The sequence below is a fragment of the Thermobia domestica genome, chromosome 2 (genome assembly GCF_964235325.1).
Source record: "Thermobia domestica chromosome 2, izTheDome1.hap1.1, whole genome shotgun sequence".
Taxonomy (NCBI): domain Eukaryota; kingdom Metazoa; phylum Arthropoda; class Insecta; order Zygentoma; family Lepismatidae; genus Thermobia; species Thermobia domestica.
Window position 1 is genome coordinate 109,321,233 of NC_137455.1, and position 27,229 is coordinate 109,348,461.

General features: G+C 36.1%; 1 protein-coding gene across 1 annotated transcript; it reads right to left on the minus strand.

The window, feature by feature from the left end:
* Positions 1-9,620: 9,620 nt before the first annotated feature.
* Positions 9,621-10,088, minus strand: LOC145679132 (uncharacterized). Its single transcript, XM_081749725.1, has one exon. The coding sequence runs from the start codon at positions 10,086-10,088 to the stop codon at positions 9,621-9,623; it is 468 nt and encodes a 155-aa protein (XP_081605851.1).
* Between the last annotated feature and the right edge of the window lie 17,141 nt (positions 10,089-27,229).

Below are 27,229 nucleotides of genomic sequence, written 5' to 3' on the forward strand. Positions count from 1 at the left end.
GTTACGCCACTGCGTTAAACCCTTATTTCAAAAAGATACAGGGGTTCACTAGCATTTGTTAAGTACATATAGGAACATAGGCTGTATCTGGAGGGGCTACGTCATCTCCAGTACGTGCTAAAATCTAGAAAGAATGATGCCTTACTTCCACTTCGTCCGTGTCCTGTCCCGACTAAGGATCACACTTTACCTAATACAAAAGAGTACATCTCGGGATCAGCAGAAAAGTAAAGGATGCAAATTTATTTGCCTTCCCTTAGAATATAACAATAATCGTAAATTCTTGTTTCCAGTGTTCTGCCGGGTGTGAGAGTAGAGTCTCTCCACATACAACTACAATAGCAATAACAAGCCACTCCTGCTTCCTGATGGTGGCACAATGACAACTTCCAGGTTGAGAAAGGCCAAAAGGGCGAAGTTCCTTTACGTCTTGCCTAGCAAGTCGGTAGGGGTTGATGAATCTACTTTCAAATTTAAACGACATAGGTCTAGTTTTTTGAAATCTGAGTGGCCGTTTCACAGAATTTAGAAGTTTCGCAAGGGGGTTAGTTTTTCACAAGTTATAAAAATATTATGAAGCCGAAACATCAAAATAATAGTGAAAATCATTTGTAAATACTAATGTTGTAACCTCTAACATGTCTATGAAAAACTAGAACAGAATGTCTGAAACTGGAGATTCTGCTTTTCTTTTGCTTAGGTCGTACAGATGATAATATTTAAATTGTATTAATCTTGGCTTTTCCAGCTTCAAATGTCAATACCCAAAATTACATTTTTTAATTCGCCCTCTCTCCTCCCATATACTAAATATCCCATCACTGTATGGTTTATTTTATTTAGATATACATATCGATAGATGATGAAGTGAAAGGTCCAATATGGCGCTGCCTACCTAAAATTTTACTGCAAGCAGGTCAACGACTCGGCCTTGAAAAGCGAAGAAAGACGGCATCATCTAAGGAAGAGAGAGAGAAAGAGGCATTGGTGCTACAGACAGAGAAGAAGAATCATCACCCTCAGAGCCCTGAACTTACTTAGCTCTTCGGATATTTTTTTCTTTCTTTTATTTCATTTTTTCTCTTTTTTTCGATTTAGCCAACATTTGGTTTCTCGTTCCCATGAAGATAAATATACCAATGGGCTGGAATGAAAGATGATGGCAATCTTCGTAGAGAAAATTACGCAAAAATTGGTAAAATTATGTATGAAAGAAAAGTGAAGTATAAAAAGTTGAAAAGCGAAATATAAAAAGAAGAAATACTGTGGAGAGAAAGAGAGAGAAAAGCTCAAATGTAGTTATAGTGGATGATTTTGATAATCTGGAACACGAGTGAACGAAAAAGTCAATACTTGCCATAACAAGAGTCAATACTTACTTTCAACTCAAGAATTCGACAGTCTGCAAGAAGGATTTGAGTTCCATATTTCTCCAGCCCAGAAGATATAACCATGCGCATGAAAGAAAAGGGAATTGGAAATTATTTTCCTAATCTACTGTCATCCTGCTGAGCAACGCAATTTTAAAAGAAATTTAACATAGTTTTACTTGAAATGATCCAGTGAAAGAGGCTTTGCGCCATCTGATCCAAAGGTATGAGCGCACTTTGCCAGGACTGGTATTTTTTCAACAAATCGCGATTAACTTCAACATTGCCAAACTCTCGGACACACGTTGTTTCTTGACCCCTTCAAATTTAAACCCACAATTAACTCCCTCGTGGATATACAGTTAGCATTCGAGCCTTTGGTGCGGGAGACCCACGTTCGATTTTCGGTGAGAGCTCATGTGGTTCGGATTCCGTCTGATGTAAGGTTGGTGCTGAAAGGAATGTTAACCAACTAAACAAAACCACAAAGTCTGAAAGATTAGTGTAACAAGAGATGCAGATTTAAAGACAAAGTTCGTGTCTCGCCAGAACAAAACTAATTGATACGTGAAATTGATACGAGATTCATTACTCATCACTCCATCTCTCAGGCTTTGATCGATTAATTGAACTATTCTACATGGACTCCGAATCATGTGAGGATGCATCCAGTGTTGAATTCAGGCATGTTCAAGGGGGAAGGGGGCTGAGCCCCCCTAGAACATATATGCACCCCTCAAGAATATCTATACACATGCATTAAAATATTTACTTTTTTCTGTTTAATTTTTTTTCGGAAATAAAAGAGGCTTAAAACCAAAGATTTTTTGTTTGTTAAAGATTTTTTTTTTCTTTTGCCCAACCGAATTGTTCAAAGTAACAAAGCGTGTTCTCGTATAAAGTCGAAGTTAAATAAAAGTTTGGAAAGTAGATACAGACACACACAGACGCTTTACAACGTTAGTTAGTGAAAAATGGTAATATGTTGGTTATTGCAACCGACTAGACATTAAATCGCGAGTTTTGTTGCGACAGATTCCTACTGCTCTATTGCAATCTATAACAGTCCCCCCTTAAATTTTTATTGTGCCCCCTTGTATAAAAGTCTGAGTTCAACACTGGATGCATCCGATGCAGTTGGCGGGTTCATACTCAGCATACAAGATCACATTACATAGAACATGCTCTTACCACACTATCTCTTGTTTTAGAGAGTACACAATAAAGAAAAGATGCGGACCACGGCACTAAACTTTCTCGCTCCAATTTCTTAAACTACTGTAAATCATTTGTGCTGCAGTTATTAATGAAACATTTTTAAACACGAAATTCGAACAAAATTACAAGGTGTTTCACAGAATTTCGCCCAAGGAAAATTCACTCCCGAAAGTATGGAAAACACACATTCTGCTGTGAAAAATTTGATCACCGCACGCTGCTTCAGCAGCACCGTCTTAATGTTATTACGTAATGGTTCTTGCTATCAATCTTGGACCTCGGTGATGACCAATTTGTAACCTGCAACAAACCAAGAAAAAAGTGCAATTAAAACAATACAATGAAGCACGTACGAAATAAACTCCTGGAATTTATTTAGGGAGCGATCTAAAGCTTTTTGGGTTGGATCCAAATTCAATATGAGAATAAGTTTTATAAAAATTTGTAAAATGATTCTTAAAATTGGACTAAATTTACAGAAAAGTCGGGATTTCTGTGAGGATCTACCCTCTGCGTACGTCCCTGAATACAATGGCACTGAAAATCAAACGTTTGTTTTGGAAAACAAAACAGCATTACGTTTCAATAGGCCTCGTATTTTGTATTGGGCAATGTAGTTGTACGTATGAAACTAAATCTTACCTAAACGAAAAACCCGAAATCTACATACGTAGTATTATTAATGGTAATATTCGATAGTTTCCTTTGTTTATTCAAATTTTTTTTTTTCTGGACCCCAGTTGAGTTGTCGACAAGCGAAGCAAAGCAAAGACGAAAAGAAGAAAAGAGCGCAACCCAAGAGAAGCAGAAAAGTTTATCATTGGAAAAAGGCATAGAAAATAAACGAAGAGAAGACAAGCAAAGGAGAAGGGATAAGTATATACATACAATTTCTATCTATTGGTTATAATGGCGTTGCTAGCAGACTCGACCAGCTGGAGTGGAACAAAGGGGGTATTTTCTCTTCGGGCTTACACGGACCGCTCCATTGTTAGCGTGGACGGCAATTTTAGAAAGACTGGAAAAAAGTCGTGAGTTGATCGTGAAGATTATGTAAGAAAAAAATATAGTGAAAAGCAGGGAATGAACGTGACTATGAGGGTTATGGAAAGGAAACGGAGTTTGACTAAAAGGAGAATCCAAAAGAATTGAAAAAGGGTTTTTGGCCGAAGTGGACGCTGATGAAGTCTATCTCTATCTTTCCAAAAACTCTTTTCTTAACGAAATCAAAGCTTTCGATCTAATCAGCATCTATTTCTCCTTTTCTTCACGAAAGAAGGAATTCAAATGGACTTCTTTTGTTATATTCAGTGCTTGCCGACAGAAGATGAAAAAAATAAAAAAAATGAATTCCTTATTTCAGTTACAAAGCCTTTCTGAAGTCACCGAACTGCAGCATTCGTCGGAAAGTTACGTGTTTGGTCAATATTCGCATAGAGAAGAGAATATACAAGAATTGTTATAACTATTCATATAACATTACAGTACTTACCACAGCTTTTATGAATGTAATGATAAGCAACAAGGTGTCCTATGCATACTCATAGTCATATATAAGGATGATCCTTATTTTTCGATTTCCGAGTTCATTTTGAGTCCCACCGCCCTAAAATGATGCCATGCAAGACCTGAATAATGTTAGATGGTGTTCCAAGGGACCTCAAGTTTTGAATGTATTTGCAGTATACAATGTGTGGGGAAAAGGTATCATGTAAGTTTGGAATGAATAGAGGAAGTGACCCTATACCTTGGATATGGGTAATAGATGGTCGTAATAACTACATCCACTATGGTATCATGGCGGTCATCTTGAAATCCGCCATCTTAGACACTGGTTCAAAACTTTTGATATAAAGGAGTAATGTGACATATTTTGAATATGTGACACGTTTTGGGGTACCTGTTCACCACAAACATACATCTGGTGATATTTCCATCTTATCTCTAATCATTTATTAGTTATTACCTTTATACATAATATATGTTTATTAACTTACAACTGTTTTTCCAAAGTTACAAAGTACCTTTGCCTGTGTTGTATACATTAAAAAACTTGATGTCACTTGAGACACCTTTTAGTATTATTCAACTGAGCTAATTTTTCTCATGGGCTACTTTGGTCTGACATTGAACCATTTTAGGGAATGAGAGTAAAAAAATAAAAATAAAAAAATAAAAAGTTGAAAAATAAGGACATCCTATTCTAATTCTAAATTTGTGTTCTGTGTGAAAAAAGAATGTGTTCTCTCTCAATCATATACCCACTAGCAAGGGTAGGAGGGGCAAGAAGGTTTGTATTTGTTCCTGCATGTTCGTTTCTCAATAAATTAAAAAGAAATGAACCAATAAATAAGGCATGCGGTAAACATATACGATTTATTTCTTTTAATAATAAAAACTGCACTCAAAATAATCTCGCTGACTGTACAGTTCCAACCATAAGAAAGTACCCCCTTACCCAATCATGTTCTTTTGTTAATAAATAGAGGAATATAAGCATTTCTCTCCCACTGCCATGATCCATATTTTACATGTTGAGGGATAATCGCACGTACAGTATAGGGTATGTGAATATTCTTATTCTAGTAGAAAATAGAAGATATGAGTTATAGCTAAAAGCTTTCTCGCTCCCATTGCTTAAACCCTGTAAATAACGTCAAGCTATACATATTACTAGCACTGCATTTTGAGACATGAACAAAATTAGAAAAGTGTCTTCGAAAAACTTCCGAAAAAAAAAAACTCGCCCCTCAAAAGTAAGCTACTCATTGTGTGTGTGCACAGTAAAAAATTGTTATGTTAATTCAACTAAATTTTAACACAGGGCTGTGGTTCCGGCGTGACTACCCTATGCGGTGTTAGTTCAACACAGTACACAGACCCCGTGGTGTTGGCTTTTAACACAGGGGGTGTGTTACGTCAACCAGTGTTGAGCGTTGTAATTCGGATCTGTGTTAGTATTTTCGGTGTTGATTTGACACCATGCCAGGGTTGGTAGTTTGGAGAAAAGTGTTGAGTGTTACTTATGGCGGTGTTGCACCAACATGAGGAAAGTAACACGGTGTGTAGTGTGTTAATTATTTTGTGTTAATATTACACCATGTCAAGTATCAATATAACATAGTCCCTGTGTTACTTCAACATCATTTTCTTATTATTTCAACACACAATCTGTGTCATAATTCAAGCTCAAAGCCGTATAAGTAACACTGTTTTGGTGTTAACACTCCCTGTGTTAAAATTCAAGGTCAGACCACCAGATTAACAGCGTTTTTGGTGTTAGTTCGACTGCACTTCTGTTACTACGACACCTATTTCGGTGTTCAAATAACTCCGTGTGTGGTGTTGATGTAACAATTTTTCTGTGTTGGAAAACAATGTGGTGTGTATGCTTACGCTTACCGAAGATTCTAATTTTAAAATAAGAATAGTAAACTACAGAACACTTCATATAAAATATCTTTATATAAAAAAATGTCGTCCTCCCCAACATTTATTGTGAAGCATTTCTTGATGGTGCAAAACACAACCTTCACCAACATCTTGTTCAAGAATGATAGGAAACTCTTACCTATATCCGTACAATATGTTTGCCTCTTAATCGTGATTCTTGTTTTCCGCCATTTTTAAAGTACAGTCCCCGGTGTTAACTGGTGAGCTCTAGTACAGTGTAGAAGTGGCATAGTAATACAATGTTGTTTCTCGTTGTTGACATATTTCTTCAGAAACATTATGTAAAACAATTGGAAACACATCGCGCGGTTTGCATGTTGAAATTTTGCGTATACCTGGATTTGTTTAAGTATAGTCTATCTTTCTTACTGTGATTGTCTGTACCTTCAATTCATAAGCCTTTATAATTAGATGCCCAACATATTTGGCAATCACGCAGAAAACAACACCGAAGATTCTTCACTTGTGTTAATTTAACACACAGGCTGTGTGTCATTTCAACTACCGGCATTTGACACACAATTCCGAATAGAGAATGAGTTGTTTTAACCACCTGTTTGTGTTATATTTTAACACAATCGTGTTAACACATAGGCAAGTCGTTGAAATAACACGACGATTTTTTACAGTGTGTGTGTGTGTGTGTGCTTTCTTTTTCAAGAACAATATCTTATTAAGATAAAACAAGATGATCTGTAAGTTTCAAATCAGATGGATGTTTTAAGGTATATTCTTCCAAAACCTGAAACAAAGGAAACATCTCATTTTGACCTTAAGTAGGCGTCTACAATTTATTCTTCGGCTGTGCAATGTAAATCACTTGAATGTCAAGTCTGGAACAAACTTGTTTGCTAATGTTATGTTCTAAAAATAAATAAATAAGTTTATAAGCCCAGTAACCTTCCTACCAATGTGTCATCATTATTTAAAACGGAACATATCAGACTTTCCTAAATCAACATGAAAGGTGTATCACAGTGAATTTATATGCAGTACTGAGAAGAGTGTTGTTACATACCATAAAAACACAACAGGAAACTCCATGTCCAGACAAGTTATAACCGGATGTGATACATGATTAAGGTTACTACGTCAAATTACATGTGTATTTTGCACCAAGTAGATATTTCTATTATGAATTCACAGTTCCTATAGGTCTAATGGAAAAACAGTATTATATAGCTATAGAAGAAACGGTTGTTGAAAAGTCTAGTTAGAATAACGATTTCCACACATAGCACTCTGCCTTCCTGTCATGTTATTCTTTAGTATTATCTTCAGTAAAAGTCATACTTTTCTCCAGAAATGTATGCAGGAATTTATTTCGGGAGGGGTCCAAAGATTTAGGAAGGACCAAATTCAATATGAGGATAAATTATATTAAAATTTATAAATTCACCCTTAAGATTAGACTAAATTTACAGAAAAATCGGGATTTTGGGGGTCTGGAGGTCCTAACCCCTGCGTATGTCTACGCCCTTGCCTCCATCTACTCTTTTTAGCTTAGTTTTCTGTTTGTTTGTCTGTCTGTCTGCTAGAGTCAAATCTTATAACTTAAATTTCTTTCACTTTCATACTAAATACAGCTATTAAATTTTGTAGAGGTACGTACACTCTATGACAATTTTTTAAACATAATTTTCGCTCTAGCTTATTGCTTTAATTCAAATTAATTAACCATAAGATTAAGTTATTAATTATAAATATAATTAGATTCTGTATATGGGTAGACAACGTCAGTTAATTAAACATTACTTGAAGGTGGAGTGATTCAGCGCTGGTTCGAGATTTTTATTTATATAGCACCTTTAACAGAAGTGTTAGGAACACTTGCCTTCTACAAATTTTGATTCACCCGTTCTAAGTCAACACTCGTGAGTCCTATGACTAGACAAATATGGAGATGAGTAAATATTCTTTTCATCGGTTTTGTTGGTTCAGCATTTTTTAAATATAAATTTTAATAAATTTTGGTATGGTAATAGGATTTATTGAGGCGCATATGCGCTTGAATACTGTGTATCGCCCACCACCACAATAGTGTTACGTGCCAACTCCTACGCGTTTGTCTACTGCAAGTAGGGGAGATCGTTGTACCTTGAGCCACTTTTCAAAATAATTGAAATGACGTCGTTCCTAACATCATTTATCCAAGTTTTTCGAGGTCAATTAAATCTCCAATCTTTCTTGAATCTATTTACCTTGGAAGTAATCGCAAATCACACATTACAAAATTTTCATAGCAAAATATAAATTACTCTGCATAATGGATCATGGTACAATATGATCATGTACCTTGGGACAGCCGTCCTGTACCTTGGGCCACACTAAAAAGAAGGTTAAATGAAGAAAAAAATAATGCATTTAACACAATAAATCATTTATATTTTTCAAACAAAGTTTTCTTTGAACATAATTTACCTTAGTTTGATGTACAAAAGTCACAGACATAAGTTTCACCACTCACGACATGTATTTAAAGAACTTATAGGTAACACATTAATTTACTTATTATATTTTTGAAACGAAGTTTTTCTTTGAACATTAAACAAAACAAAATTTACCTTAGTTTGATTAGCAAAAGTCACAAACATAAGTTTTCCACTCATGACCTGCTACCCCAGCACATAAATAGTGAGTCCACCGTCCACACTTAATGCACCTATACCACTTTTCTCCACTACAATCAGCCTCTTTCGAACTGCAACAATATAGGCATTCTTCCTCTGCATCATCTGTAGGCACAAGAGATATGTAGATTCATCTTCACTCTCGGATGATGTTGATAATTATGTCTCCATTGCTTTTCTTCTCTTCATCATTCCTTCTGCGCTATGGTGTGTCTTATGACTAGAGCCCTTCTTGCTAAGTTTGTCAGACTTCGTTTTGAAAATATCCCCTAAATTTCTGGGCACTTTGATAGAGTTTTCATTTTTTTCATATTTTGCTCTTTTCTTCACACGTTTCTTCTGTTTTTGCTCCATTGTAACCTGTTTCTCGGGCGTGTCGGTCGCTATAATAGTTTTTCTTCTCTTCCTTATAACATTGGCTTTTCTTTCTGGAGCCTTTGGAAACGGCTGGATTTCTTCTGGAGTGACAGTTTTCCTAAGTTCTTTTCTCTTGTTGGCCTCAGGTGTGCCCGATTCAATATTGTAGTCTTGTGCATTTGATGTTCCAGCAGTCCAGCAGTTGATTCATCCAAATGTTTCGAACTGAAAGCTTTGTGCACAATTTTCCCATTCTCATTCTCCAGATAAACTGTAACGTCTTCTGAAGGCTGCGTTTCTGTAACTTGATCTGTGACGTATGAACTCAGAAAATCGTCGTCACTGAAAACACCCGTGTCTAGTGGATATATCCCTGACTTACGAAAACCGGATAATATGTTGATTGGTGTAAATACCCTAGGAAATGCTATTCCCAGCGCCTCTGCAACTGTATATATATCAAATGTTTTCCCTTTATTGTTATACATCCACTCCTCAACAGCCTGATTATAAAATGTCTTCAGTGGCCCATAAACAGAAATATCTAAAGGTTGTAGCTTATGAGAAGTGTGTGGTGGGAATGTTATGATCACTACACCAGTAGCTGAACCTTATCTAAACATTCTGGAGAAAGATGAGTTTCATGATTGTCTAAAATTAACAAAATCCTGTTTTCCTTTGAACAGTTGACGAAGGTAAGAAAATCACCAAAAAACTTTAGAAAGGTTTCTTCATTGGACCATCCTGATGTACTGGCGGCTCCAATACTTCCTAGTGGACTGCCAAATAACATTCTGTCCTTGAAGTGTACCCGGGGGAAAATTAACATTGGTGGAATTGAATTTCCAACTGCGTTGACGGCCGTGATCATAGTGACCAGATTACCTCTTTCTTCTGATGTTGAACAACCGACCTGCTTGACACCTTTAAGGGCAACTATTTTGGACTGCCCCTGGACAGTGCTGAGCCCAGTTTCATCCAAGTTCCAGATCTTCTTGGGAGGAATGGGACCAAATCTATTGTGAACGTCTTTGATGTTGGTAAAAAAAGCATTAAACATTATGGCGATTAAAGTTGGTAGCCCGACTTAGGCTAGTTGCTTCGGGTTTTCTTATCGATAGTTTTGTGTAACGTCTTTTAAGAAACGCACGCATCCATTCTTCTCCGCTATTTGATTTTCTTCCCATGTTGCTGGATACTTCTTCTCATTCGCTTTAGCAAATTTATATGCAAGTACTCTAACACGTTTCTTAGCCCGCTTTGCATTTTTGCAATAGTTTGAATATAATTTACAAGACTTTCTTCTTCGGCTTCTGTAAAAACTTTCTTCACTGCATAATTCACTTTATATTTGAATTCTCTCTCTTTACTGTTTTTAAATTTATGTAAATGTTGGGTAAGAGTAGAGGGGCTTACATTAAACACTTTCAATGCTTCTCTATACGATATCTTCTTATTTGGATCATTGGAATGAGTAGCTTCAAGCGCATTTCGTAAGGCACTTGGATCCACAGGATCTCTCTTCTTTCCAGATTTGCTACGGAGCATCTTTGTGGCAACAAGTCTTTCTGAAATTAAAAAAGAAAGTATCTTGTAACCTCTTGTACCATGAACCACGATCAATTTGGTCCATGGTACACGACGTAGCTTTGGCCCAAGGTACATGAGCATCTACATTTCAACAAAGATGGCTACCTAAACGCTACAATACAGCTAAGACTCAGAACTTCACCAATATTTTACTTACCAATGGATGAGGCATCCGATAATAATATTCAAATTAATCGTAGTCTATTTATTCACAGTAGACACTCATTCAACTTAACACTAAAAATTTTACTTTGACCGTAGAAAATTATTTTTCTCTCCACACATAAACGACACTTTCTGAAACACATCCAGACTCGCACTGGTGGACAATTAAACATCGAAGAAGACTGTACTTCGGTGTTGGATCACTAGAAAGCAGCACCTTCCGAGATATTGGAAATGGCTCAAGGTACACTATGCTCTTGGTACAACGATCTCCCCTACAACTTTAAAATTACACTTAATTTCAACCACCCATGATTGAAACAAATGGACTCGTTATGTATTATGAAATCAAATGATTAATACACTGGCATAGTAATTTTTTCCAACAAGAATGACAATCAATTGAATTTCACAAAACTAATATATAATTTTCGAAATGTATAAGCTTTTCAGGAAAAGTGTCAAATTTATAAAGAAAAATGTAAAACAAAATATTTTATTCTCTTCCAAAAAGAGAACTACATCTGAGCAACTGGTAAGGCATAGACTTACAGCGTTTCAATTTAAGATGCACTATTGACTATCCAGCCTTCTATCTCTTACATGAAGAATTGTTCAATTTACTAACAAGCCACATGGATGAATTCTAAACCTTATAATTTATGGATTCTCCCTTAAGAGTCTGGAAACACATGCAAATTAGAAATGACTGCAGGATATTGGAATGAAATTGTGCTATTGCTTTTGAGGGTGGGATCTGTCTAAGAGTTTAATTCACCATCATGGCGGCCATCTCGAAGTCCCCAATCCTGAACTCAACTAGAAGTTTTCAAATGGGAAGGGGTCATGTGATGTATTGTTTCAGGCTAGAAAATAACCAAAAACACGAATCCGATACAAGTTCTTACCTAAGTTTATTTCTGCAAGTGTTATTTCACTGTCAATGTGGGTGACCAGTAGCTACAGCTCGCTTGGTCCATATCTTAAGGCATTTATTCCGTTCCTCGTGTACCTTTCCGACTATATCACGAGTCACGCTAGCAGATGGATACATTGTGCGCTGCTGTAGTTTACAGACGGTTTATTTTGATCTAGTACGCACTGTCATTTTGTATCCCCATACGTGAAAGTCTATAAACGCGAGATCTGGCGATTGTGATGGTCATTCTACTGGCCAGCGTCTGCCGATTGAGTGGTCAAGGAATTGTTGATCCGAACACCGTAAGAGCTGCATCTTAAATTGCGAAGGCGCACAATAATGCTGAAAGTGCGTTAGGAACGCAGTTTCTGGATTCAGAAGTGAGGGAATCACCTTCTAGCATGACAGATTTCAATTACGAACACGGGATTCAAACTACATGTACCTATACTCCACATTACACCATAAGTTGGTGTCTGTCCACACATTTACACGCATCACTCCAGTGTGGGTTTTCGTGCATCGATGGTTTTGTTGATTTACCTCGCCATTCAGGATGAAAAGTTTCTAGTCACTGAGTGGGCACTCTTCATGTGTAAAATGTGGATTAACGTTGGCATTGTTTCAGTGCTCGTAGCAGTAATTGCAGCTTATGAGAGTGCAACTGATTACACTACACACCCGTACAATTGAACTTTGACTCGAGGCAGTACTGAGTGCTGACACGTGTTACACGACAGATACTGCGGGTCGACAAATGCTGCCAACAGATAGCTGATGTTTCCTTGTTCGTAACAGTCTTCGGAATTCACTGCGTGGCTTGTCGTCCACAAAAAACTCGAATCTTACAGCTCAGTGTGATATGGTGGCATGTTCTGGATGTAGTATACTCTACCGTTTTCGGTGGGAACACAGGGACTCAATAGCAAAGTGCTTACCTCACCTCTGGTGTGCGGGTCCTTGGGTCAATTCCCGGCCACACGATTTTGTGGTGGGCAACGTTGTGTCCGCGTGTTTTCTCGGGTTCTCCCATTTGCTCCCATATTCTCATTCCTCTGTTTCTTTCATACTCATTCACTCTCATCAATCATTCGTTTTCTTTAGCCTACGGGGCATAACGTAGGACGTAAAGCTACAATTTTATGCTCGTGCCAAGTGAATTTTGTGGTGGGCAAACAAATATGCGTGGTTTTTTTCGGATCCTCCCGTTTCCTCCAACTTTCTTCGTTTTAACATTTCATTCATTTCTCATCATCACCGATTCCTTTAGCCCACCCAGTATAACCGTGGGACGTAGAACTCAAAAATTTCATTTCATTTCAACTACAATTTCATTTTATTTCCAAAACGGTAGAAGTCGAAGATTTCCCCCCACAAATGGACTTTATAATGTACGGAGACAAATAGATGGAACACAATCATATCACCAAATGTCAAAAGGACAGTCTCCACTTCAGTTAAACAAAGCCCAACAGTTATTAATTATGCAGATGTAATTATTAGTTTCTTTCTTTTTTTTTTCCTTCGAAATGAACGCCTTCTTCCCTTAAAACAACTCAAGAATTTTGTAAGTTGTTAGGTGAAGCATGCTGTCAAGTGAGATCGAGTTAATTTTATACATGTAAGTTAATTCCTGTTGTAGACCATACATAAACGTTGAACTACTCTATCGACAAAACATGAAGTCGCACTCACCTGACACCCTCTAATCAAGCCGTCACTCGATGTGTGTCGCTATAAATCAGCGACTAAGATAACTACAGCTTCCAGAAGGAGTTCCGTGTTCCCACACAATTAACGGGAGGGCGGAGGAGAGGTTGCTATGGTGACAGATCAACGGATAAATCATTTGGCACAAGAAAATTAAAAACTGGCTTTCGTATATATACACTGCAATCATCCTTTTGCTTCTTTCATATATTTTTTTTCAAACATTCCTGTTATGTTGCAAGTCGGAAACAAATGAAAAGCAATTGCTGCCTGTTTTACCGTCAAACCATTTATCTTTTAACAAAATACGTTTTCGACATGTTTTCTTGCTCTTTAATCATTTTTTTCTAAGTAGCTTTTTCATGAGAATCCTACAAGATACAAAACTAATAATAGTAGTCCTATTATATCACAGATTGCCTATTTCGCACCTGTGGTTGCTAGGGATAAAAGTAAGGAGAACGCGGGGATGTCGTCCTCCTACCTCCAAAAAATATGTACAGCATCCCCTCACTTCCTAACATTACAATGGGCAAAGATAAGTGGGGGATGGCGTGACGTCATGCCGCTGTCTACCGCCCCCTACCTTTTCAGATCCACTTTTACTCCTGGTGGTTGCCTGAATTACTGAACTCACGGTTCAAAACATTTTGCTGAACAAATCTTTTATACAGGAGATGCACTGGTTTGTATTCATGAGTGAAATTATTTATTTCAATATTTGTGCAGCTCCGAGCATATGTGGTTGAAAGAGAACAAATATTAACACGTCTATCCTTTTCAAGGAATTTTCGCAGGAATCATATTGTCTTTTAACTTTTTTAAAGATGAACCAGGAGATTTTGTGAGAATCATGGGATGGTCAAGCGTAATAACCTTTTATGGAACAATGATTATGTTAATTTTTTTTATATATTATGTAAAGAAAGAAAAACAATTTCCTATGAGAGTTTTTACTGTAATTGTACAAAATTTCTTCAGCGTGCGTGACTAGAGTTAATACATGTTCTTGAGACCCGGCACTCCTCTCATATTTTTCCCCCTTGTCAGTTATCTTGAATACTGCAAAGATAATGAAGAATATCGAAAACTTAAAAAAAAAAAAAAAAAAAAAATGAGCACTTTAGGAGGATCTATTATCAAATCTATTGGTGATCCTAATAGTACTTATAGGTAGTGTTGTAAATAGAAAAAAAAAAAACCGTTCGTATTTTTTCAGAAATGTACGTTTTTTTAGAAAAAATACATTGCCTCTCGTTTTTTTCTAAATTTCGTTTTTTTTCACATAGTCATGTATTATGCATCTTACGTCTAATTAAGTATGAAATATTTTTATGTAGGTGTAATCACCGTAAAATGCAACATAAATTAAACGCTAGATACTGATACGCTACAAATATTTTACAATTTACATGAATAACATACCTACTAACAATTCGGGTTTCAGCAGTTTTCATCAATATCAACTAAGAAATAAAAATAGAAATGAAATTTTGTTTTTTCGTGGAAGCAGACCTTTAATAAATATGAAAATAATGTCACGAACAGTATAAAATTCAAATAACTTGTCTAAAGGTAAAAACTAATACTAATTTGCCTAATAGTATTTTTCTAACTCTCATATATAAATAATTTGTCGACTAGATATATATGATATGCAGAGCCGGCTCTACCATATATGCAACACGTGCATTTGCGTGGAGCGGCAACTTTGGAGGGTACGGCAAAATCTGTCATAAGTATATTATTTAACTTAGATATTTCTTGTTGGAAACAGACTTCACGATGATGGTAGTTACATTTACTAAGCTGACCTTCTATTTGAATACTACATTCATAAATTATGTTTAGGTTGCATTGGTTTAAGATCACATGGACAATGCTAAAGCAAATGGTCGAATAAATCCAAGCATAAATTGCTTGATTGTTGTCAAATGCAAGAATTCAATTCTCGAATAGTGGCGAATATCTGTTTCATTTAGTAAGTTATCACAGTTTTGATATGACAACTAGTCATGTTTTTATCAGAAACAGGTTCCTTATCATTGAAGATATAAACAAGTTTTTTTTTTTTAAATGTTAACAGATGTAGAAGAAAAATCAAGAAATAAAGATGAAAGAGCTACTTGCACTGGAATTGCAAACTGATACATTGAGATTGAAGCTCGATATTGAATTCTATAAAAAGGATTTTCATCTTTCCTCTGCAGGTGTGTTTGCTTTATCTTTCACTAATATAATAGATTAATATTTAAAGAAAAAACAGACACAACAGGATTGCGTTTCTAGTAAGTATTTAAGCCTTTCTGAGTGCAACTGCACTTACCCTCCCCTTCGTTGTTCATGCTGGAGTACCATACTTAAAATCATAACTCTTAAGATTTGTTCTTTCTGGAGAAAGGGGGAGGCGGCAAATTATGTCATTACACGGGCGACAAATTGCCTAGGGCCGGCTCTGATGATATGTATATACATGACATGACTATAGGATGACACAATTTGAAGTAATGCAGGGTGTTTCAAAATGAATATTAGGTTTTTGAAACTTTGTAGTATCTATTACAATGAACTTACAATTATAAATATTATATCAAATGGAAGAGCAACTCAAACAGTTTTGTACGCACGCATGCACATGCATTGTTTCTTCTGTCTGCCGTTAGAAAGAGCAAGTAGCAAAGATGGAGACTAGAGAGCAGAAAGCTTTTTGTGTTTTAATAAAGACTGAATCTGTACTGTGCAACGGTCTCTGTGAAGAATATTAAGGATACGCTTGCAACTATGTCCTTATCGTTTGCAGTTGTTACAGGTCTAAAGCCTACAGATTACGGTTTACGTGCCAATTTTGCAAGTAAAATATTGCTGCATAACAATGAAGATTTTCTGGATCGTGTCGTCTTCAGTGATAAATTCACCTAAGAGCTAATGTGAACACTCATAATGTTTGTACCTGGCGGTCAGCAAATCCTCAGGAGATGGTACAGTTGAAACGAGATTCCCCTAAATTGAATGTGTTTTGTGCCATATGGCGGAAAGTTTATGGGCCTTTCTCGCCTATCGACTAGATGTGCGTCGTGTGACGAATGAATCTCACCTCGAACACTTGTAGCAAAGACTGTTTGAGGTGCTCTTTTACTTGATGTATTGCTTATAATTATACGTAAAATGTAATAAGTACTACGAAGACTTAAAACCCTGATATTCATTTTGAAACACCCTGCATTTCTCACCAACAGTGTTGGAACTAAGATGTAAAAAGGAGAGAAAATTTTCCTTATAAAGTTATTGTTTACAACAACGATATTATTATTAGTCGAGACTATAACTACAACAACAACAACACGGATTAGTAGTCAAAAAATGTAATCAAATGTACACTCGGTGGTCTAGTTGGCCAAAGTGGCACTCACGGGTGTGTCACTTGTTTAATCCGCTTCTGTGTGGACACTAATTAAGATATCGGGATATTATTCTTGCCAAATATGGTTGGACCATAGTTTATCATAGTAATTTATTTTTCTCCTGGTGTCGAATTTCCTTCTCAAATTTCACCCCAGTCAAAAATTCGAGAATTTTCTAATTTCGATTTTCCTTTACTTCTTTTTTTCCTGTAGCTTTCTTCGTTGTAGAAAGACCTCCTTAAGACTTGCCCGGTAGATACCTCGAATGCATACCTAACTGCCGACATCAATTGGACTGGCCTGCGCGCAGTGTTGCCAGTTAGGAAAATTAAAATTTCCCTAAATTTGGGCAAAAAAAATCGAAATTTTTGTTTATAAATTCGTACCTATACGTCCGAGTGCAAGTCAATTTACGCCAATCGAGCATGTGTCCTTACTTACCAAACGCAAGTACAGATCATTACAATAGGGTAATTAGGGGGCGCACGAAAAATTCGCATTTAGGTTCTAACCCTTGATTTCTCTAGTTTTTCCCTACTTTTCTGTTTACCGTAATATATTTTTGGTAATTAGAAGCTTTGTTCCTTAAATATCGCCATAATACTTGTAGGATATATTAGTGGTGTGCCAATGTTTAATTTAAGATAGTTTGCGTCTGTCTGGTAGCATGTTACCAGCTACAGAATTTTTTTAATTCCAGAGTTTAGGAGGAAATTTTGGGAAAATTGTGTGCTTTGTCTCTATTATTTCCCTCTTGTTGGCTATATCGGAACAAACGTACCAGTATCTGAAAGTATCATCTTTGCCCTACACAACGCACTATAGAAAGTTTCAATAGGATAATTAGGGGAAGTACAGTTGAGGTTTACAGTAGACTTTGTTCTCTAATTGGAAAGATAACTTGTGATTTTTTTAAGGTAGAATGAGATATTTTTATTGGCATGCTTACTTTATTAGATATCGTCACAATACTTGTTGGATATATTAGAGGGATACCAAAGTTTATTTTAAGATAGTTTGTGTGTGTCTGATAGCAGTGGTGCAAGCTACAGAAAATTTTAATTCCAGATTTTAGGGTCAAATTTGAAAAAAATCCCTTTTTTTCTATTATTTCCCTCTTGTTGGCTACATTCGAACAAACGTACCAGTGTATAAAAAGCCTCGTCCTTAGCCTACACAGCGCACCATAAAAAGTTTCACTAGAATAATTAGGGGAAGTACAATTGAGGTTTATAATAAACTATGTTCTGGAAATGGTAAGAAAATGGTAAATTTCTGAGGTAGAATGATATATTTTTTTAAAGAAATTATGCTTACTTTGTTAGATATTGCCATGATACTTGTAGGATATATTCTTGGAGTACTAAGGCTTATTTTCAGATAGTTTTCGTCTGTCTGATGGCAGCGCTTCCAGCCAAAACAATTAATTCCGATTTTAGGTGAAAAATTCGGAAAATTTCTCTTTTCCGCTCTATTGTTACCCTCTTGCTAGCTACATTGAAACAAACGTACCACTACCTGAAAGCTTCCTCTTTGCCCTACAGAACGCACTATAAAAAGTTTCAATGGGATAATTAGAGAAGCTGTAGTTCCGACATATCTGTTGATTTTTGCTTCTGAGGCGTAAGAAGTGTCAAAATTTCGTGTGTATGATGACAGAGAATTTTTTCTTTCCCTCTTTGAATGGAAGCCAGCGAGTTCAGGATTTCTCTGTACCTTGTCAACATACCAAAGAAATTTTTAGGTGACTTGAACCCATATAGCAGCAGTGGTGCTAGATACAAAAAAAATTTGAAATTCGGTTAGGGAATTTTTTGTAAATTTTCACCCTTACATTTCCCTCAATAATTTCCCACCCGTTGGGAACACTGCAATGCAACTTACACCAAAACATAGCCACATCGATTTTCTAAAAAACAAAGCCTTAGCCATATCAATCGAATGAATGGTTTTTGAGCAATAAGTCACTAACTGAAAATGTAGGAAAACGCCAAAAATGACCTGGGTCCGAAAGGAATAATCACATAATTTTGCTCGTATAGGTACAAAGAAACAAACGATTTGTAAGTTACGAGGGCTTCGACTCAAGTTCTGTTGATTATCTCAATAATCTGCAACATAAATCAATAAATAATAGTTGCCAGAAAAAAAAAACAGACAGACATTTGAAAAAAAAAACATGAAAAAGAACGATGTTTTTTATTGAAAAAAACTTCACAGAAAAAAAAACGTTTTTTTACAACACTACTTATAGGTATGCTAATATACAAATGTATAGTTGTAAGTATTTTCCTGAAGCCTTGGAATTTGTGGGTACTTTTTGAGGCATTATTAGTGTTGTTAACGAGATGATACATTTTTTGTCTCGTCTCAAAATACAAGACGAAAGTCGAGATAACAAACTTTTTAAATTCGAGACGAGACAAGAGATATGACAATTACACAGCCACACACACACAAATAAAAGTTCCAGGATATGCATTCGATGTATTTTGTTACACAGAATCCAAATTTCGAAACCCCAGGACGATTGACTGTGTCAATTTTGTTTTATGGGCGAAAACGCTAAGTGTCCTCTATACCCAAAACGCTAAGTTTTTCGCCTATTAAAACAAAATTGACAAAGTCCTGGGGTTTCGAAATTTGAATTCTGTGTAACAAAATACATCGAATCCATAGGTTGGTGTCCGCTGCACCGAATGTTATCTTTCTTTCTTTTTTTCTTTTGTATGGCTGTGCTACTTATATTATCCCTATCCGAAATAGCTAAAGTTTTTCGCCCATATTCGCATTTTTTTTTTTTTTTGAGCCTTACGGAAGGACAGTCATATCTCCGACTTGGCCAATTTACTGTTTTTAAGTTAAAAATGTCTTTTGTGTAAAATATATATATATATATATATATATATATATATATATATATATATATATATATATATATATATATATATATATATATATATATATGCCTGTGTTTCTTTATACCAAAGGCTTATGTAACTAAACTGAACACTAGTAAACAACAGTAATTTTTTACCTAGGTATAAAATCTAAAATTAAAAGATTTTACAACTTACAGTTGCATTTACGAATGTGCTCACTTCCGCTCAGAATTGTACGAGCAAATGGTGTGTAATGCTGTAACTTGTACTTTTGAAAATAAAGTGAGAAAAATGGAAATTAAGGATCAATGAACGAGAGTTAATGGAAAGAGAGAGAGAGAGAGAGAGAGAGAGAGAGAGAGAGAGAGAGAGGAATAAAGAATTTGAAGAAATGACAATGAGGATGGGGAAATGAGGTTCAGAAGTTAATATCTAAAGTAACTTACTCTATAGCCTATGGAATCCGGAGGTTCAATGCCACGTTTATAAAAGCTCTCCACTGACTTCTATCCTTAGCAAACTTTATCCAGTTTCTACTTTGTATTCCGATTTCTGCGAGGTCCATCTTAATATTGTCCTCTCATCTGCACCTAGGTCTTCCTAATGGTCGTTTTTCAATTGGACTTCCAGTTAATACTTTGAAAGCGTTCCTACTTTCTTCCATTCTGGATACATGATCTGCCCACCTGAACTTCCTAGATTTGATGACCCTAATGATGTTTAGTAAACGGTATAAATTATGTAGTTCTTCGTTATGAAATTTCAGCGATTTCCCATTTTCGTTCCTCTCGAGTCCGAATATTCGTCTCAGGATCTTCTTCTCAAATACTTTCAGTCTATGTTCTTTCCTCAGAGTAAGCGGCCATCTTTCGCAACCATATATTATAGAACAACAGGCATGATTATCGTACGGATTTTGAGCTTCAAATTCCTCGACAGAATTCACGACGACAAGATTTTGAAGTGAATAATAACACGAATTCCCTGCTTTTAGTCGACAGTTAATTTCTTCGTGAATATAGTTCTGGTATATCAATACAAACATTATTATAATAAGGTCTTCTACAACGTTTTTTCAAGGTTTCAGAAGTAAGGGGTCATGTCCCCACCGCGAGCAAAATATTCTAGTTACGCCAATGCTCAGTATACAAAAGATTCAAGTCTACTTTTGGCCACTTTAGAGATATTTCATATTTAAGATTTCTACGTGAAGGTTATTTCAGTGCTTAAAAGACTCGTGCCCAGATACAGTGTTAAGAAACAATGTTTATTTTCCCATGTACTTAAACGGAGCACACAAACTTGATGTCTCTTTTTCTAAAAACTTTATTAATTAGACTTATATCTCTTGTGCTCTAAAATGGAAACTTTAATTTGAATTAAACACTAGTCATCATACTCCAATTTATTCAACATTTATTCAACAAGAATTTATTTCTTGTAAGTATATATGTTTATTCGTGACATTTTACTTCCTTAAAATAAGGAAAGAAAAGAAAACTTGTTTTCTAAAGTTAAGAACATTCGATTTCTTTCGTTTGAAGGAAAAAAACAATAAAGATTGCATATGATTATAGTAATTAATGCTTTTCATTAAGTTTGATATTGCGTGAAACAGCAAGTTCCGCAGCTACAAGGGAAGGCGACTTTCTGGCAAACTAACTGGTTCAAATTCGCTTTTTTTCTTTCTTTCTTTTACTGTAATTCTTCTTTTAGTTTTTCATCTTATTTTCTTGCTTTTTTAATGTGAAAATATGCATATAAAATGTAGTTTTAATGCACCACCACTAGACACACACAGCACTGTATACATTCATAAGATATTGCATGCATGTGCTCTTGGAAACATAGATACGTGTACAGCGTGCATAAATTCCTTGAATGTGATGTGAACGATCTGTAATATCTACTTTTGTTGATTCTTTTTAAACATGGAAAAGCAAATATTCATTTTTTTTAACTGTGCAATGAAAATACCAATTTAAATATTAGTTAATGGTAATTATATGTGTTGTCTCGTGTAGCTGGATGGTTAACGCACTTAGTCCGGACTTCGACTCCTGAGAGAACATAGAATTTTTAGTGTTCACCAGCTCAACAGTTCAGTAAGTCGAAATAAAGCTGAGGGAATCTATATGCTGATCATACATTGCTAAGCTAAAAATCATCTGAGCGATTGTAACGCCAGAGTTTTAGCTTCGAAAGAAATAATAAATAATAATTTGGTGTAGAGTATTATTATTATTATTATTATTATTATTATTATTATTATTATTATTATTATTATTATTATTATTATTATTATTATTAAGCCAATTATCTGGTCGAGTTATAATTGCCTAGGAGACAAGAATTAAGTCTATCTCGCCACGGACACTATGTCTATTTCTATTGGAAGAGCTCTGTCTCGTCTTGTTTTTCGTCACGTAAACACTGTCTTATCGCGTCCTGTAGACAAGCCTACGGGAGGCGTTAATCGAGAATTTAACTTTAGTTTCAAACTTCACATACTTCCATCTGAAATTAAAAAAAAAAAAAATGTATTGGAAGGTAGTGGTGTCGATTAATCTAAATAAAAATATAATATATACACATATGTAGTCAAGTCTTGTAACAGCATCGAAGGTATAGCTATTTCAAATAGGTGCAAGAGATTCAGATTCGATTCTCAGTGGGAGCCTATGGGGTTCAAAATTCAGGTTAAATTATAGATGAATAGCTCATATCGCTTTGGTACTGATACGATGAAGAAGAAGGCTAAATTGAAAACCAGGAAACAAAATAGACGTGTAAACCTTTGATAAACATTTATCATTCTGTAGCTTGACAAATTTGTTCAAAATGTTCCTGAAGACCATCGAAAAATTGATAAGAGCACCATCAACATAACATATGCATGCACTGAACACAGGCGTGCACCCAGAAATTTTTGTTGGAAGGAGTCTAAGGGTCTTATGAATAAAGTGGAGCAAGGTGAGCATGCTCCAGTATTTGTGGAGTTTACTCCTTTTGGTATGAATAAAGAGGAGCAAAGAGAGCATGCTCAGGGAGAGGTTACTCAGTGCTGGAGCATGGTCTGAAAACTATCGAGCATGCTCACATTTCATATGAATAAAAAACGAGTTCGTGCTCGCACTTCGGAGTACTGTCTCCAAAATTCTGGAGTCACCTCATTAGCTGACTCAAGCCGTGCAGTGAAGGTGTATGGTGAAAATGGCTGCATTCATGAATTTACTACGACGTAAAATATACAAGGAGCGCAGAAACATGTGGGAAGTGGATTATAAAACTCCGTATCGCTTTGATCAAGAAAATGTCAAGTGGTTTTCCTAGGTGCAACAAATGAAACTAGAGGCGGGGCACTTACTAACGAACAGAGAATGCGAATTTTTTTGAGATATTTGAGTGATCCAGGGTTTCAAAGTGGGGTAGGGGAGGATATAGGTGTGGATCAGAGTACGGTGTCCGTGACATTTGCAAATGTTCTAGACAAAATAATCGAAAAGGCTCCCCTGTGGATAAAGTTCCCAACAACTGTTGCTGAACAGCAGGCAGAAATGAATAAGTGGCGCCAAAAATACAACTTTCCCTTTGCCATCGGGGTCATCGATTGCACACATATGGAAATTAAACGACCTCATGTACACGCGGAGGAGTACATAAATCGTAAAGGACGTTTCACCTTGAATGTTCAAGCCACTTGTAATTGTAACGAGGAATTCACGAGCGTTGATGCTTCCTGGCCAGGTTCGGTGCACGACTCCCGAATATGGATGAATTCAGCTGTTCGTGTGGTCATGACAGAAAACAGGTCAGGAGCCTTGCTTCTGGGCGATTCTGGATACGCCATTGCTCCTTGGCTTATGACTCCTTTCCAAAATCCAGCTACAGAAGGAGAAAGAGAATTCAACAACTGCTTCAAAGGAGAACGAGTTATAATAGAAAGATGCTTCGTCAAGTCAAGCAGCGATTCCCTATACTAGAAAATAAAATACGATTGGCGACCAACAAAAGTGCCTTCGGTGATTCAGCCTGTTTTGTCCTTCATAATGTGGCTAAATATCTGAAAGACGGCGAGTTTTACATTGTTGAGAGAGCGTTTGAAGACTATGACGACATGGAAGAGGATAACGAGGGCATCCCGCGCGTGAGACAACGTGGGCAACAAAGGAGAAATGAAATTGCCAGGATGATAGTTGGTCATTAAAATGTAAGAACTTTCATGAAAAGTACAGTTTATTTACAGTAGTAGTTTGTCAAATACTTCATATAAACTATTCATGTTATACTACAGACCTAGTAATCCTTATAAATCTTATAGCATCTATGAGGTTTTATAGAAAAGTTCAACAAAAATTTCTTGAAATAAATCTCTCTCTATCTCTCTCTCTCTCTTTTTTTTTTTTTTGTTTCATTTATGTCTGTTGACACTTCTTAAAATAAATGACAATACATGCTATTCTTTTAAAAATAATATAGCAGAAATAAGTGCAGTTGCAGACTGCTTGCTTCGTCGTCCCAGCGCGGAGTGGAGCAACCTCTATGAGCATGCTCGGCTTCTGCAAGAGTAAGCTCTCAAAACTATTGATAGTTTTTATTCATACGAAAGTTTTAGAGTTTGCTCACGAATAGAGCATGCTCACCTCAAGTGAGCAGAGTCTAGGCTCCATTTTATTCATACCACCCTAAGTTTTGGATGAGTCCAATGCTATACAAGCCACTACGTCTATGTAGCATTGAACAGGTATTATTCTGCACTGAAAAAGACGATAAGTAATTTCAAAATGCCTCCATTTATATTTTCATTTTAAAAAATGATAGAACTAGATTGTTTTAAGAAGAGAAAGAGTACAGATGAAGTATAAGATCAAATTTTCATGCTGCATCAGCCATTTTCTTGTTACACATATATACCTTTATTGAGTAAGTGTAAAAATGCATGTTGAGTTAGGGAGTTTTTTTTTTTTTTTGGAGGGGCAGTCAGGACCCGGTGTATCCCCCGTGGGTGCGTTCCTCACAGAACATCCCACACTTCAATATGGATATAGTAAGCTATATGCAATATAAATATAATTTTACTTTTTTAAAAAAAATGTTCATTAGATTCAACAAATCCTTAGTTAAAACCAATTCACGCAAAAAATGGTAAAAGCTACTTGCTGTTTCAATATTGATCTCCATAAAGTAAAAACGATAGTATATAGCGACAAGTGTTTTTTTTAGGAGGGGGAGGGGGTCGATTCAGTGTCTCAAAAAGGATTCCATCTTCATCCTCATCCCTCCACTAAAACTTGAAGTGACATAATTTTACTACTTCTTCGTATTTCAATATGGATTTCGATAGAGAAAAAGCACCACGAGATAGTGAGAAGTAGCTTTCTACAATCGATTTAGCGGCCGAAGAATATGCTTTGTCTCTGACTGTATTCCTCAAATGTAACCAGACTTTATAGAAATCTACTCAGTTACGGTTTGAATATTATTCTACATATTACGGAAACGGTAAGAGAATGGCTTTTTGATGTGGGTTAAACATTCCAAGAATAAGTTTCATTTATTCTTCTGTCACAATTGAAAATTATACAGGTATTATGACCAATTTCAGTATTGAGTTCACATAGTTTTGAAGTTTACTATTGCTTCACAATGTGAATCAAAACTCTTGTTTGGATAGCGTAAAGCCAACTGCACTTATATCTGAAACATTTTCTTTTTATCTATATACTACATGAGAGCAGAATGTCTAATATAAAATTGTGGTCTATGGAGAATTCTATTAATTCCATCTGGTATTTTTTTCTAAATTATAGAATGATATGACATAGTACAGTTTTTCTTTTTTTTTTAAGTCACGACTTTCTATCTCACACTTTTAATAATGTACCGTAGTTTGGAACAACAGGTAAATATGTTTGAATACGAGTATTAATGCTTCCCCACCCTCTAGATTGATAAAGATCTAATGTACAGAAGAGACATTTATTTAGTTAATATATAGAAGAGATCAGTGGCGTAGTACACTTTTGCGGCCCCCCCCGCAAAGTATAGAGAAGGGGCCCTAGTTGTAAAGCCAACAGAAGTAAGGTTGAAGTTCTACTTCTTTAAATCTTTATTCATCGCAAGACTTCGGGGCCCCTTATACCTCGGGCCCCCCCGCACTGCGGGGGTTGCGGGGGCAGCTGCTACGCCACTGGAAGAGATACACATTTCAAAAACTTACTTCAGTATTTCTAACCTACTGAATGTATTTGGACGTTCTAAGGCCTCTGTAGGTATAATATTTTCTTCCAGACGGAGATAAATAATTAGTTGGGTCGAGTGGAAAACGAATGAGAGAGAGATGTTAGAAATGGTGGGGAAGAAAAGAACTGTTTTAGATATTATTGAGAAGATTAAGAGAAACTACTTGGGATATTGGCTAAGAAGGAACTGTACCAAGAGGGACGTGTTATAGTGTATGGTGATAGGAAAGAGGCGAAGGAGGGTACAATTGATGAATGATATCAAAACAGAAAAATTGTACGTGAAAACTAAGAGGTTAATGGAAGACCTTGGAACATCGAAGCTTCTCAGTTGCGGCAAGTGACCTGCCAATAATAACAAAATACCTACAACGATGATGATGATGAGATCTGATATATCAAAATAAATGTTGAATACAATGTTGACGCAATATTGTGTGTTTGTGTACTTTATATACGTACAATTGTTCTTAATGTAACGGAAGACATTTCCGGTTGCCTTGAATTTTTATTTCTTAAAAAATAAAAAGCTCAAAAGGTTTTATTCCATATTTTCGAATTATGTATATCAATTGCGATTTGACATGAAATACCACTGCTATGGTTGATCTGCGCTTTACGCGTAATCAGTGGCGTATTTAAGGGGGGCTTCCGGGCTTAAGCCTCCCCGAAATTTTATTTACTACATTAAAGTAAATGAAATATTTTGCATAATTTTCACATTTCCAGGAATAAAGTTAGCAGAGCTCCCTCCCGAAACAAAATCGTAAATACACCACTGCGCGTAATAGATAATTAATAAATCAAATTTGTCAAAAAAAAAAAAAAAAAAAAAATGGTCTGATGTTTTTATTTATTTATTTTTGTGTCTCATGGCGCTCCTGAATCGTGTCCAACCCTTAAAATATTGCAATGTTTACATTCATAAACGCTTATAGATTTTTATTTATAAAGGTAACCAAGAAAGTTCTGTCGCCTTTTTACCTACAACTTCGAACATCGATATGTCACCTAAGACGTACCTGGAAGATCAAAAATTGTCCCCATCAGCATCGACGACCTTCTGCCAACGTTCTGGAAGGCCATGTATTCCATCGCGGTAGAACTTGATGGGCCGTGAAGCAAAGAAGGTATCAAGTGCAATTTTGTACCTCTACTAGGGATTTAAAGTCGCGTTTTCTAAGGTGATTGTTCAAGGAATGGAACAGGTGATAATTGGACGGTGCAATATCCGGAGAGTATGGCGGATGCAATAGTATTTCCCATCCAAGGCGTAGAATGGTGTCCCGGGT